Source organism: Prunus persica, chromosome G4, assembly GCF_000346465.2.
Source record: "Prunus persica cultivar Lovell chromosome G4, Prunus_persica_NCBIv2, whole genome shotgun sequence".
Classification (NCBI taxonomy): domain Eukaryota; kingdom Viridiplantae; phylum Streptophyta; class Magnoliopsida; order Rosales; family Rosaceae; genus Prunus; species Prunus persica.
The window spans coordinates 22,806,798-22,821,227 of record NC_034012.1 but is presented as its reverse complement, the minus strand read 5'-3'; the positions used below and the strand labels follow the sequence as shown (position 1 = coordinate 22,821,227).

Sequence of the window (14,430 nt, the reverse complement as noted above, 5' to 3'; positions counted from 1 at the left end):
CTCCCAAAAGCATCAAATATATGAAACCTTGATCAATAACATTAACATACGATTCATTTGATCACCACCCTTCAGTTTTTTCATTATATATCTGGATCAAGAGTAATATCGTTTTGTATATGAGAGAGGATGGTGATTTTTTGTTAGCAATGCAAAGAAACAAGGTTATCGTCCTTGCAGGAGAGAGATGGCCTTCTTGCAAATGTTGTTGGCAATGGGGCCAGAGATGGATGCATGCATGCATGGGGTTTTCAGATGGTCTGTGGACATATTCAACAGTTGTTTACGTAAAACGTGGTTTTTGCCAAAACCAACCCGACCGTACACCTACAAAGGATGAGAGGTAAATAGAGAGGGAGAGAGAGAAGCGGGTTCAGTTTCTAGTTTGTACCTTGTTAGGATACATATAAAGGAGGCTTGATGGTTGAATGGTTAATTTGTTTCCTCCTAAACTAGCTCAATCATCAAATCTCACATTGTTTGGGCCTCGAATTTTCAAATAACGAAACTTGGCCTTGTCGTGAGATATTGTCAGCGATGGTAACAAGGTAGTAAATTTCGATGGTCCAAAAATATCGATGGATATTTACAAGTTATCAATGTTGGTTAAAATTGGATAGAAATATAGGAAGTTATTAATGAAACTTTAGAAGATTTTCATTTAGTCAACCATATCTGTTATTTTGACAAGAAAAAACTGAATGAAATTCATTGCATAATGAGTTTGAGTAATTTAAGGCGACTATATTACAAGCTCACAAGCACTATGACTTAAAAAATACATAGTAGTTAATACAAGAATAATAAACACACCATAATCTTTTAATTATAATTATTTAGTACAATAGTTCACAATTTACACATTGCATGGTAAGTTAATTACTTAAGTTACTTGAGTATAAAGTAATTAATTCATAACAAAGAACGTTAATAAACAAAGGATTAAGGATGTTTTAGATTGAATATATCCGGTATCATTATGTTTTTCTATCGTATTATATATCAATAATATCCAATGGCTGAACTAGAATTTCACACTCCAAGGGGCCCTTCAAAAAATTTTAAAAAATAATTAAAGGTTTCTCGTTTTATTCAATGGCTCAAGGGCTAACCAGTTAATTAGCTACATTAACTACTGGTTTTGGCCCACTTCTTCTTTTTTATTTATCAAAACAAGTAAATTTCATTAACCGAATGCGTTGGTTACAATAAGGTCATCAATAATACAATTCATTAACCACACAAGGCCTTCTTCTAACCAATAATAAGGACCTTGTTCGTGTAAAGCAAAACGGGAAATAGCATGAGCCACTTTGTTACACTCCCTAGGTCGAAATTGATTCCTTTAAAGAAAATTGCATGAGCAAGTCTCTCACATCAGCCATAATGTTGCCGACAGTAGCCCAAATAATCTCCCCTGAATTAATTATCATAATAGCCTCATAAGAGTAAGTTTCTATGAAGAGAGGGAAAAACCAGCACCTGCAGCAAATAAAACTCCTCTATAAATCGCTTGTGTTTCTGTAGCTAAAATGGAAATCCTGTGAGGGCTTTGCATGGCTAGGGCACCCATAAAAACTCCATAATCATTTCGAACAACTGCACATATACTACGTAAGCCTGTTGCGTTGTCAATAGCTCCATCAACATTGAGCTTATAGAAACCTTTAGGGGGACAACTCCTTTAGTAAAAATGAGAAACCTTCAGAGGAAATGTTTTTGGTGAATGATTGCATTCAAGAATTAGAAAAAAAGATAGGTGATGGTTTACTCGTGTAAGAACATTTCTCACACCAAGTTACTTTATTCACTAGCCCAAAAGAGGGGAAAAAAATTAATAATATAGTGGAAGCACTTATAACCCAAAAGGCATATCAAGGGAAATTTCTTTAGCATCAGTCAGGGCAGAAATAAACCCATTTATACTATAGTTTTCAAAAAATAAAACAAGTCCTTCTAATTGTCTTATAGCAGCATTAAGACGCATGTCTTCAAATTGTAATTTTATACTAAGTTAATCTTATGCAAAATGTCATGCCAAATAACCAAACTTAATATAAATTCAAAACTTGAAAGCTCTCATGATGCTAAACTTTGAGCATCCCTACTCAATTTGGCATCTTCACTAATTTTTGTTAATTTAAATAAAGTTTTTCTGATTTGGGAAGCTTGAGATTTTATTGCTTTGATACTTTCAATGTGACTTTTCCAACGTGTAGTTGACAATGATTTCAAAGTCAAACCATCTATGTAATCAAGTAACACATTCCATCACTTTATTGAATTAGAGAATGCCTTATATATGCATTGACATGCTCCAAAAAAAGATTTTGCTTTTAACACATGAGTTGGCCATGTTTCAAACTATAAAGTTGAGACAATGAGAACCACATGGCATGTAAAATGCTCTAGGATTATATCAAGTAATCTTTTTTGTACACCTAGATTTTTCCCTTTCTTATTAGAGCCATTATCATAACCTTGTCCTCTCACATCATCAATATTAAGTATAAGGGACTCAATTACATTTTGCAATTTATTAAAAATTCCTAATCCCGATGTATCTTCCACATTTAGAAACTCTAAAAAGTACTCTTCTATATTTATTGGAGTACTTGAAACATCTACACACCTCAATATTAAAGTCATTTGTTCTTTGTGACTTGCATCAGGAGTACAATCAAGAATGATTGAAAATTACTTTTTATTTTTTCAATGATTGCATGTTTAACATTTGATGCTAAAATAGCAATCAACTCATTTTGAATTTTATGGCTAAGATAATGATAATGAATCTTTTTATCTTGAATGAGTCAAAAATGGTGTTGCATTACTATATCAAACTCTGCAATCATTTCAAGTAGGCCTAAAAAGTTACCATTACCATCTTCATAAATTTTTTTCATTTGTTCCACAAAATGCCAAATTATTTATAGCAAGACATTTCACAACAGCGATGATTCTGACAATAACATTTTTCCAGTGTAGTGTATCTTTCTTGATGAGCTCTTGTAATTCTTTATCAATTGTTTGATGAGTTTTCAATCTTGTTTGCAATTCAATACAAGACCTCAAGTTAGTGAGAGTGTTCAATACTGCTTTCATGTTGTTTAAACTTCTCACCAAGATGTTTCCAATCTCTAGTTCCTTCACTCATTAACTGACTTCTAGAATTCATTGTTTTAAACAACTTACAACATAAACAAAACACTTTATCCAACTCCTTTGAATACACTAGCCATTTTCGATCCTTAGTTTCCCCATTTGGTAACATACGAAGATAATAATTTGAGGAAAAATGTCTATTGTATTCGTCCATGGGGAATTGGAGATTAGTTTCTCTTATGGGATCCTTTTCTACAAGTAAATCTCTCATTTTTCATCAAGATTATCCCAAACTCGTGGATCATAAATGTTCAAATCAAATCTTGTTTCGGGACATTCATTTTCTTGGGAAAGTTCATCAATATTTTCATTTTCATCTAGATCACCAATTTCTTCATTCACATCATTCTCATTTTCTGCTAATTCTTCTAATTGAATTGGTTGTTCATATTCATTTGGTAAATCTTCATCTAAATTTTCAAGTGAAGCATTGGTTTGTTTAACAATATATTTATTCAAAGATTAGTGAGCAATTTCTTCTTCTTTTTTCTTTCTTTGTCTCTTGAGATTTCCGGAAAGTTGTTTCTTAGGAAACATTTTTTAATTTTTATAATAAACACAATGCAATCAAAAACAATAAAACTAATTAACAAAGAACAATAAAACTTGGATTTTGATCATATTTTCTTCAACTTGAAACTTCCAATTATAAAGAACAAGAATCCCAGCCAAGTTTTCTATTGAATCAACTAATAAAGAAGAAAAAGTTAATAAAGATATGTATTACAATTTACAAAATTTATACATCTAGATTCTATATGAATCTATTAAAAAAAAATACCTTCAAAGAAAGGCACTAGTCTAGCTTGTGGATGATTTGTTTTCCAACTCTGTGTTGGAGAAGACGAGAATCACCCAAAAAATAATAATAACTTGCTTTATGAACTTCTGAGAAGGTGATACGTTAGTAAGGGTTTTTTCTTCTTCTTTTTGTGGCTAAGAAGCTCTATTTTGATTTTCCCATATTTTGTTTTATATTATATCTATATATATTAAGCAAAAGGTAGAGAATGATGAAACATTCAAAATACCAGAAAATGCCATTGGTTAATACAAATATTAAGAATTCAAATTATTAATTAAATGAGGATAATATGGTAAATTCACACTTTTTCATATTTTAAAAAAATAAAATTAAAAGAAAATGCAGATAATGGATTTTTATGGAATAGAACTACCCATTATCTTTTTTAATTCTAAAATAAATTAAATTTTTTTATTAAAAAATCCTCTTGCAGGCGCGAAAGCGCGTGCGGAGAGAGGCGAGTTGTATAATTAATATGGACTTTCCTTCCTCATTACGTTTCTTGAGATTGAGAATATAATAAGTGATTGATTGGCTTCCTTTTTGGTATACAGGTACAGGCAGTTCGGCATCTGTCTTCTATTTTATATTTTATTTTATTTTTATACATATATACATAGGCTTAAAAAAAAAAAAATTTGGACCGTCCCTCAGCTTTGGGCCCCGGGCTGTAGCTCTGGCCCAAGGCCGCCTCTGAGAGGAACCTCCTGCTTTTATAATTCTAATACAGAAGAAATTTGTCATTACAAAATTTCGTACAGGTACTACCGCAAACCATCATTGGGTGTGGACAGAATGGTGGCCTCTTCCAAGGCGGACGCATCAGGTATCATTGGCCTTGGACGTAGATTGGTGTCCCTTATCTCTCAAATGGGTTCTTCATTTTCAATTGATGGAAAGTTCGATTGCCTCGTGCGTGCTTTTTCGAAACCCAACTCAACAAGCAAAATGAACTTTGGCAGCAAAGATGTGGTTTCTGGCTTTGGCAGCAAAATGAACTCTCAAATGGGTTCTTCATTATTTGTAGGACAACCTAAACTTTCTATTTCCTGAGACTGGAGGCGACGAGTGTGGAACGTAAGAGGTTGCGATGTAACACTTCCTCGTACTCTCCGTTGGCTGCTGCTTCTGCTTCTGCTTCTGCTTCATCAGGAAGAGGCATGGACAATATTATCATCGACTCCGGGACTACATTGACATTTTTACAAGAAGACTTTTACAATAAGCTGGAATCGACTGTGAGTAAGGCCATAAAACTAAAGCACATAAACAAACTCGTTACAACCTAAGGCTTTGCTGCAACACAAAATCGGAGATCAAAGCTCCAATAATCACTGCACATTTCATTGGTGCAAATGTGGAGTTGAAAGCTTTGAATACCTTCATAAGATTGTCAACTGATGTTGTCTGCTTTGCTTTCGGGCCTACTTAATTAGGTATTTCCATCATTGGCAACATGGCAAAAAGGAATTTCTTGTTAGGCTATGACCTCAACAAGGACAATCTTTCCTTTAAGCCTACTGATTGCACTAAATATTAACTAGCCGGTGAGTGCATACGTGCTTGCTTTATATGTTTGAAGAATAAAATTTTAAACATCAACTGCATTTTCAACTAGCTAAGCTATTGCCGACAGTCAAGAACTTGCAAGGAGCCTGAAAAAATACCTCTCATAAAATTAATTAGCGGCAAGCAATGGTACAATAGAGTAGAGTACAACAGGCAGAGACTGCTACCCATTCAGAGTATGAGGGTACAGCTCACTCTCTAGGTGTTAATCAAACACCTGTGTGAACAACTAGCATCCAATTCAATGGAAAATGATTTGGAAATCGGTGCTTTACCTATTTCTATTAACACCGAAATTTACAACAAAAGAATTTCATACCAGAAAACAATTGGCCTTCTTTTCAGACCATGAAGAATAGCAGATTTGATCTACGACGTGGATGTGGTAAAGCCTCCTATATTTGTGCAGCAAGGAGTTCATTCCATGCGTCTGGAATTCCAGGTAGGCACCAGTGCAAGCAATCATTTATACCGGCATTTCCTTTTCCTCTAATGCTGTAGTGCGATATGTGACCCTCATCCCTTAATTGAGAAAGAGCAGTTATGTCCAAAATCTTTATCTTTGTACCTTTCAAAGCACCATCGATTACTGAATCACTTGATCCTTCTTGGACCACTTCACTTCCTCCAGCCAATGGAGTAGTATTATCACAGGTACCCCCAGTATTCCAGTCACCGTTAAAGAAATGCCTCGGTGAGATAGTCCGAAAGAAAGCTTTGAGGCGAGGATGCGATGGAAGTTGTGAATCAACCCACCTGACAACACTGTACACAGTAAAATTCTTGGCATTCCCAATTTCTGCACGCTTCTTATCTTCATTGGGCTTTCCATCTACATACATTACCCACCGGTTTCCATTAATCTTTCCCCTGTTCCAATGATGCCCAGTATTAAGAACAAGCACATCAAAGCGATGAAGAAATTGTCTCATGAAAGCCGGGGGACGATCCAGATGCATTGCAATATCACTGGCTTTGTCCGAGATGTTAAGGGGCACCAGATCGCAGAGGCTTGCTGACCAGTAATATAAGATAGTGGTATTAGTGTCTGGGAATCGATAAGCCCAGCCATCAGGACGGATGGCTCCACGACGTTTGACAAGGCCATATTCCTTTCCGACATTCTGCACTTCTGGGCTGTCCTCACCACCACTTGCCATACACATCAAAGATTGGAATTGCTGTCGACCCAATGAATCTCCTATAAAAGCAATTGTTTTGTCCTGCATTCTGAAAGCAGAGTCACATTTAGAACATTAAAGCACAATAAACAATTTCTGTGTATAGCATGGCATCAAATCTTATACTCAGGAGACCACCTCGTTAAAGGATTCAGAAGGCTATATGAGAAGGATCGTTTACGACTTGAGGATATAATCTAGTGGAAAAGTTTAGGAGTGGTTGAAGTGGGAACCAGGGGAGAAGCATATGCTTTCAGTCTAAAAATAGAAACAAATTGAAAGACAAGTTGAAGCTTTTCACAAGTTAACCAGGCAAGAAGCACTTAATTAGACAATCACAAACTGTACTTGGGAAAAGTTTGTAAAAATAATGGAAGATAAAAAAAAACCAAAAACAACATAATCAGAGCTGTTTCTCATCCAGCGGAAACGTCTTTGAAATGAAGAAGAAGACCATAACTTGCGCAACAAATAAATAAGTTCAAACATAACAGAGTTACCTTCTCAAGAAGGTAGAGCGCTCAAAGTCTGGCATTTCACAATTCATTGGCTTCCATCGGTATCCCTCAAAAGAAAAATCTGTTCGTTGTGTTAGTCTACATGCCCACATTTCTGATAACCACTGCTTACACTTCAACCCAGAATACAATGGCCGCCTGCTGTCTGCAACCCATCTACCCTTGGCATAATTACACGCTGCAGAGATGAAAACTGCATAACCTTAGAAACCATTTAACCATTGCATGACATGATGTGACCATGAATTAAATCTGAACTATGGAAGCCTTTCAACGTAGCAAAGAAACAATGTAAACAGTATTTCAACAGATAGATGAGACTTTCCATCGAAAAACTACACGTATAATGTATTTATATTTCTGTCAACTTCATCATAGTATAATTGAACAGTTCTGCTATTCTTTTATAGAACAATTTAACCATTGAAGATTGACCTAACTTAACCGGAATCAAACTTTACAAGAGTAAAGGACTCAGATTACATAAACAACAAGAGCCAAATTAAGATTAGAAATTACTAGTTTTTTCTAACAACATATATACCTCCAGAATTATATTTCATCAAACTGACAATTTTGATGTTCAATTATAATTATCATCAATAACATGTTTATAAAATGCCTTCCATGCGCGTTCCCTTTTCAGTATTAATATAATCTCTAGTAAACTTTATCTACAGAAACCTCTCTCCTCCCTACTCCCAACCAACCAAAAAGAAAATAAAAAGAAAAGAACACACTCATAATCAGCCAGATCTCATATCGAGCAATCTTACGTTTAATTGTCTACGAGAGTTATTTTACACCCTGCAACTCCTTCACTCTTTTCTACTACGTCATAAATTATTCTTTTTGCTCTATTGTTTTATATTCTTGAGGTGGAGGCTGAAGGTGCCAGATTAGAATTTGGTTGGCAGTGCTTTCACCCAAGTTTTTCTTAGATCCTTCAAACTTTATTTCAAACAAGTTCTTCAATATTCTCTAGAATGCAAACAATTTGATCTGCAACAGGTGTTATGCACTTGATGGGATGACACAACTCGTTTTAAACCATATAATGTGATGTGAACAGCTAAATCATTTTCTTTTTTCTGTGAAAGACACTATTTATTTGTTTTTCTATTTTCCTTTCTAGAATTAGCAACTGCAGCACTTTTTGTCTCTATTCTTGATCTCTCCATGCCCTCCTTCCACCACACCTGATTTGGCCACACACACACACACACACACACACACACATATATATATAAAGAGAGAGAGAGGAAGAGGTTCCCAACAAGACAAAGACGTCCGGGAGAGATTTTAGGGCATCTTTTGAACATGCATCCTTATCTTGCTTTAACCTCTTTGTTTTTATTATCTTTCACATTTTCTGTCATTGTGGATTTGTTTCTATACAAAAGCAAATCTTTTTTTCTGGCTAAAGCCTAGAAAACCAAATAAACAGCACAAAATACCTTCTCACTCCCCCACTTCCCATATCTTCCCCAAGTTCCTCAATATCACTTCCGTCTTCCAAAGCACAATCTACAAGAACCCATCAATCTCACATTCAACCCATCTTTAAATCCTCTCTCTTAAGAACCATCATACCCAACCCAAACTTCTGCAAATTAGAAAAATTTAAGAGATAAATCTTATTGGCATCAATCAATGCAATACTGATGATTCACGGATATTCACCAATTTACTACTGTCTGAAGCTCAACAGGCTGGGACCCTGACATATGGCTTGGGCAGGTGTAATATCAAGGGCAGGCATGTTGCATTGGGTGTGGATGAGGGAAAGTGAAATGGATCAAGGATGTATGAAGAGGCGCTGCAGCTTCCTCGTTCAGTCTCTTTAATTTGTTCTTATTTTATGAAATGAATTAAAGGACAAAACAAAGGATCTTAAATAATTCTAATCAAGATGATATCAGATCAGCAGACATGGCAGTATATGTGGTGTAAAACCGTAAATAGAAATAAAATTCAGCCATGTCATTATTTTCTTAAATCCAAACATGGACACAGTAAAGGCAAAAAGAAAACAAACTTGAACGATGCAACTTTAAGGATGGTGAAAACCCAAGAACAAAATTGTAGTGTATCCACTCTTTATTCTCTCTGTTACTTCACTTGCACCTATTTGTACAAATTTGTCATAAAATGATCAACCAGATGTCTAGTACTTGTACCAATAGGCCAGAAGTTAATAAACTTGGGCCCTCCTTACCAAACCTCAAATCAGATCCCATACCATAATACCATGGGAGCGGGACATCATCAAATTATCAATCTAAATAACAAAACTGTCTTTTCCCAGATCCAACTGTCGTTTGCAACTAATTTAATTTCGAGCTTAAAGCAAGAACTTTTTAATTAACAGTTGCCATCAAACCCAGAAAACTTAACTCGTCACTTCACACAACTTCTTCCTACTCTGCCAGTCATGATCCAACTAAATTTTATTGCATATTTTCCACACACTTGGAAAAGAAACACACACGCACGCACGCACACGCACACAAGAAGAAATGGTTTGGGAATTTCCACTTCACTTTTGATAGACCATCAATCTCTAAAACGGAGTCATGCATTGGTAGGGGAAGGCTTGACATGTAATTGACCAGCGAAACAATCAAACGAGGCAAAGAATAAATTAAAGGACATTGATTGTGGCAGGACCAGATATATAATAGTATGAAATTGTGTAATTACACAAATTAGATCCTGTTGCCTAACCAGTTTCTATAAACACCACCTTGAAGTTCTAATTGTTAACAAACATCAATAAGAATACAATCATGCCACGTCAAATAAGCTAATGGCGTGAAATGATCATGGTACACTGACAACAATCGATCCCCTAATAAAAAATTTCTTTTTATGGCCATCTTGGCCACCCCTGTTATATGTAATAAAATACAGTTTCTTTCTTCAAATACTAAATACTAAAAACAATTCGCAGAGGCAGATTGAACGCATTATATTTATGAGGCATGTCATTTTAACCGTCTCTACTCATTAAAATTAAATAATAAAAAAAGAGAGCATTCAGATCTCAACACAAGTTCAGTTCACTAAACCAAGAAGATAACTGTAATTCAGGGCAAACGGTATAATGATGAGGCTTACAGCCCAGTGAAAAGGAACTGTACCTTCAGTCTGGAAAGAAGATTGCATGTTCCCATCACTTTCTTGCATTCCAGGAGAGAATGCGGCTATAGAATCTATTGGTGCAGTGCCAAAATTTTCTACCACTTTTGTATCTTCATTTGTGATCAAATGTGAATCCTTCCCTTGAACACTTTCATTTTTCTTCATAGGTTTTGAGGAATTATTTGCAGAGTCTCCAAGAAAATCTAAATCACAACAGACAATTCATCAGTAGGCAGACAAATTGAAGCAGGTTTGAAATGATTCGTGATATCAATAATATCTCCAGAACTTTATAGGTCAGCCCTTTTAGTATTGCCTAATTAAGCAGGAAAAACTAGTTATAAGTAGCTGAGACTGAAGCTTGCAATGACTTAGCACATTTCAGCATGCACCATATTCTAATTTCTACAGCATGTGAATCTGATGAGGTCAGCTAGAGATCCTTAGATCCTAATTACCTGGACAGATACATAAGTTCCCATTCACTATTTAGCTCTTTTGAGAGCCAAGCAAGCAACTAACCACAAATCATGTCATTCTCCTATCTTCATTAGCAGGCAAAACTTTCTTTCATCTCACCCTAATTGTCTACAACACTGATTTTTTTTTTTTTTTTTTTTCACGCAAGCATTGTTATCCACATATCCTACATCACCACCCAAGTTCAACCATCATCATATGCATATTCGGATTTTTCTTGTATAGTAAGCAAGTTGTCGATCTGTTATCATATCCTTATTTTGATTTTTCTTGTACAGTGAACAAATTTTTATTTATTTATAAGGAAACGAAATAATATTGAAAGTAAGGGAGGGAAACAAAAGTGGTCAAGATGACCACAAGAGGAAAAAAAAGAAAAGAGCCATTAGGGCACTATAAATATCATGTTCAATGCCCTCCATCCATTCATTATTACACAGTTTTACAAATAAAAATTATTATTATTGCTTTTTTTTAAACAGCACCAAGGTAGTCCATGGCCATCAGGTTTTCTGTATACCCAGTTCTTGTAGTGTGCTCTATGTAGCTTACAGAATCAAGTAATAATTGAAATATAAAAGATGGTAGTCTGTGGAGTCACATAAATTGTCAAATAAACAACATAGATTCGATAATTTTTTGGTACAGTTTCCTTCTCATTTCTTATAACTATTTGTTATGCTTTCAGCAAAAAAGAAATCTTGCTCAAATGTGTTTTAAAGGTAGGGTATTATTTAAATGTGATCACTGCAAATCATCATTCAGATGAGCAACTACTTTTTCACTGCCTTCTAACATTGTCCGGAAAGTGTGGGCTATGAAGGACAAAGCAAAGCAGATTCAGTTCTTGAGAGTGGCTACGTCAAAATGCCACAAGATACCATTTCACTCCTAGCAATCCAATATGGAAATACCAAAAATTAAGTCATAAGTTTCTATGCCACTGTGGTTTGCAAAGAGGCTGTGGCAGGCACTTCAAAACATATAGCAGGCACAACATGAAAGGGTTTTTTTGGGTCCGAATATAAAAGGTATTAACAAAATATGTCAAGCAAGTGTGTCACAAACATTAACCCAAATAATAGTCAAACAAAAAGTTCTGGGGTAATATATGACTCAAACTATTTAAAAATTCCAAGAAATGGTTGGGCACTTTCTTTAAGGCGTTCTTAATTTAGTTTTCATGCACATTTTAATTATTGCATAAATATAAAAATAATGCAGCAAGTTTCATTGAGAACAAAAACAAAAAAAACAAAAACAAACAAAAAAACAAAACAAAAAAAAGAGAAAAGATACACATGTAGCTGAACACACGTATGGATCAGCAAACAAACCTATTGAAGGCACTGTAAAATGCTCCCGGGCCAGTAGTAGAGTATCAGCAAAAGGATTTTTCTCCCAAGCCCAAAATAATATGGTTGTACAAACCAAGGCAGCCAGAGTGAGAGAGATTGGTTTTCCCATCAATCTAAAGTTATATCCTCCTTTCATCTCCCAAGCAAAAGGCAATTGCTCAAACGCACCTCAACTTTTTGATAGTGGAATACGTTCAGCAAAACTCCATCATATAACCTTCACTGGTGATTGTTGCCACACTGGAGGGTGGAAATCAAAGTCATTGGAAGAGAAATAAAAACCCAGAAAAGGAAGTAATCTTAAATTTAATTAACGAAATATTGATGGACATATATTTGGTAACAAAAAAAAAAAACATTTATAAATAGGAACGCTCACTCAGTCTTTAAAAAGAAACGATATATGCACGCATTACTCATTCATACAAAAAAAATTTGCATTTTCCCAATTGTGCAGACAGATACATTGAACTGGCACTTTTGCGTATAACGGGAAATGACAAAAACTATTATCCCCCACACGTAAGGACATGGCTATACCTTTGTAAGAAGACCCTAAAACAAGAATGAAAGCTTTGTGTACCGGCTAAATATGGCCGAAATCAACCTATTGGATGGAAATATCAGATGAAAAGAAGGAAGTTTCCAAATTAAAAATTCAACAGATTTCAACTGAAAATCCACCGAAATTGAAGATGGAAGGAGGAAAGATAAGAAATCCCTAAAATCCAATCCTAATTAGAGCTGTAAATTCCTCATTAAGCCAAATCTAACCATCAATTACCCAAATGAAGCTGACGATCCACTATCCCAGCAAATTAACACCAAAGAATCAAAAAAAATGTTCAAAACATGACAGAGCACTCACTACTCAGTAGAAGAAAAAAAGCAGAGCTGGGTCACCTCTTTCAGTTTCTTCAGGCCTTTTTGCAGACAATGCGAGCCCGTGAAGCATCTCTGGCGACCACCATTCGACACAGATCGGCACCCCACACCACCAACCTCTCTATAAATGAGAGGCCTTCGTTCCTCTGACGATTAGCACCGCAACACACCAAGAGCTTCGTCTTCTTCTTCTTCCGCTAACCCAGAAACCTTGGATCTCTCTCTCTCTTCGAAAGGGGTGGGAATATGGAAGAGCAAAAGCATGAAGCAACTTGGTGTGGAAAGCAGAACTAAACGCAGAGAGATTTTTCGCAAAGAAACAGAATTTTTTTATTTATTTAAAATATTAAAATGAGAAATAAGCTGAACTATTTGTCCAGATGGCGATCTCTTAGGTGTTTGTTAGATGATGACAACACATCAGCTTCTATATCAGTTGGAACTCAGAGTTTCTCCTTTTCTATCTAGCTTTCGATTTTCTTAGAAAAACGATAAGGCCAATGACTAGTGGAAAAGGACATCGTGAAAAAAGGCCTTGATTTGTAGATCAGATATCTCATGTTCAAACTTTTATGGCATCATTTGTGTATGTGAGAAATTCGCTTCCTCTATAATTTACACTAGAGTATATATCATTTGGGGGAGCTTCTATAGTGAGTGGGAAGTTATAAGGGGTGTTTTTGAGGGGTATGTAAGAGCCGTTGGATTTCATCCAACGGTGAGTTTTTAAAAGAGGGTGCATGTAGAATCAGGTTGAAATCTAACCCGTTAGAAACCCAACTTCAGTTGTTCCCCTCTTTCCCTCTCTGTGAAAAACTGAAGAACACAATCCTTTCTTTTTGAATGTAAAGCAAACCCACAATTAGAAGGATCCAAATCTCCCAAACCTTATAGTCACTCCACTGTCATTAGCTCGTTGGGAGGCCTGCGATCTATGGTATCCTGGGTATTACGAAGAATGGCTCTTACCTAGCTGTTGCCCTGTTTTGATTCTATGCCTCAAGTGAAAACCCCTTCTCTTTTTCATTCAGCTGACAAGATTCCAGATGAAAGCAAAGTAGCATATCTGTTTTTGTAGCTAGAAGCCGCAGCAGCAGTTGTTCCTCGATTTTGGTAGAGATGGAGTCTCAAATACCAAAGAGTCTTCTCTAATGTCCACCACATTGTTTCAAGCTGACTGACTTCAGAGCTCCCGATTGATTTTGAGAGGTAAGTTCACTTGCTGGAATGATTTTATTGGGTTAGGTTTATTTTTTGTGAGGGTGGGAAATTCGTCATTTGTGGCATCAATAATGTGTCATTTCCTTATGAATATTCAATATACT

The 14,430-nt window shown here is 35.6% G+C and overlaps 1 protein-coding gene and 1 pseudogene across 2 annotated transcripts; one reads left to right on the top strand and one right to left on the bottom strand.

Annotated features, from left to right (window-relative positions):
• LOC109948733 lies at positions 188-5,510 on the top strand (annotated as a pseudogene).
• On the bottom strand, positions 5,622-13,475 carry LOC18781274 (protein trichome birefringence-like 14). 2 transcript variants are annotated; one of them, XM_020562527.1, is made up of 5 exons: positions 13,089-13,475; positions 12,200-12,460; positions 10,382-10,585; positions 7,221-7,416; positions 5,622-6,769 (listed from the first exon to the last, which is right to left on the bottom strand). In XM_020562527.1, the coding sequence occupies exons 2-5, from the start codon at positions 12,354-12,356 to the stop codon at positions 5,935-5,937; spliced, it is 1,392 nt and encodes a 463-aa protein (XP_020418116.1). In that variant the 5' UTR covers positions 12,357-12,460; positions 13,089-13,475; the 3' UTR covers positions 5,622-5,934. The 2 variants fall into 2 exon arrangements, with proteins under 2 accessions (XP_020418116.1, XP_007211590.1); XM_007211528.2 differs by having other exon boundaries at positions 13,124-13,475.

Bases quoted from the DNA above. Each gene is read 5' to 3' on its own strand.
- LOC18781274 (XM_020562527.1), bottom strand. From the start codon at position 12,356: ATGAAAGGAGGATATAACTTTAGATTGATGGGAAAACCAATCTCTCTC. The intron at 10,586-12,199 runs GTTTGTTTGCTG...GTTGTGATTTAG, and splicing joins TTTTACAGTGCCTTCAATAG to ATTTTCTTGGAGACTCTGCA. The intron at 7,417-10,381 runs GTACAGTTCCTT...TCATCTCTGCAG, and splicing joins ATCTTCTTTCCAGACTGAAG to CGTGTAATTATGCCAAGGGT.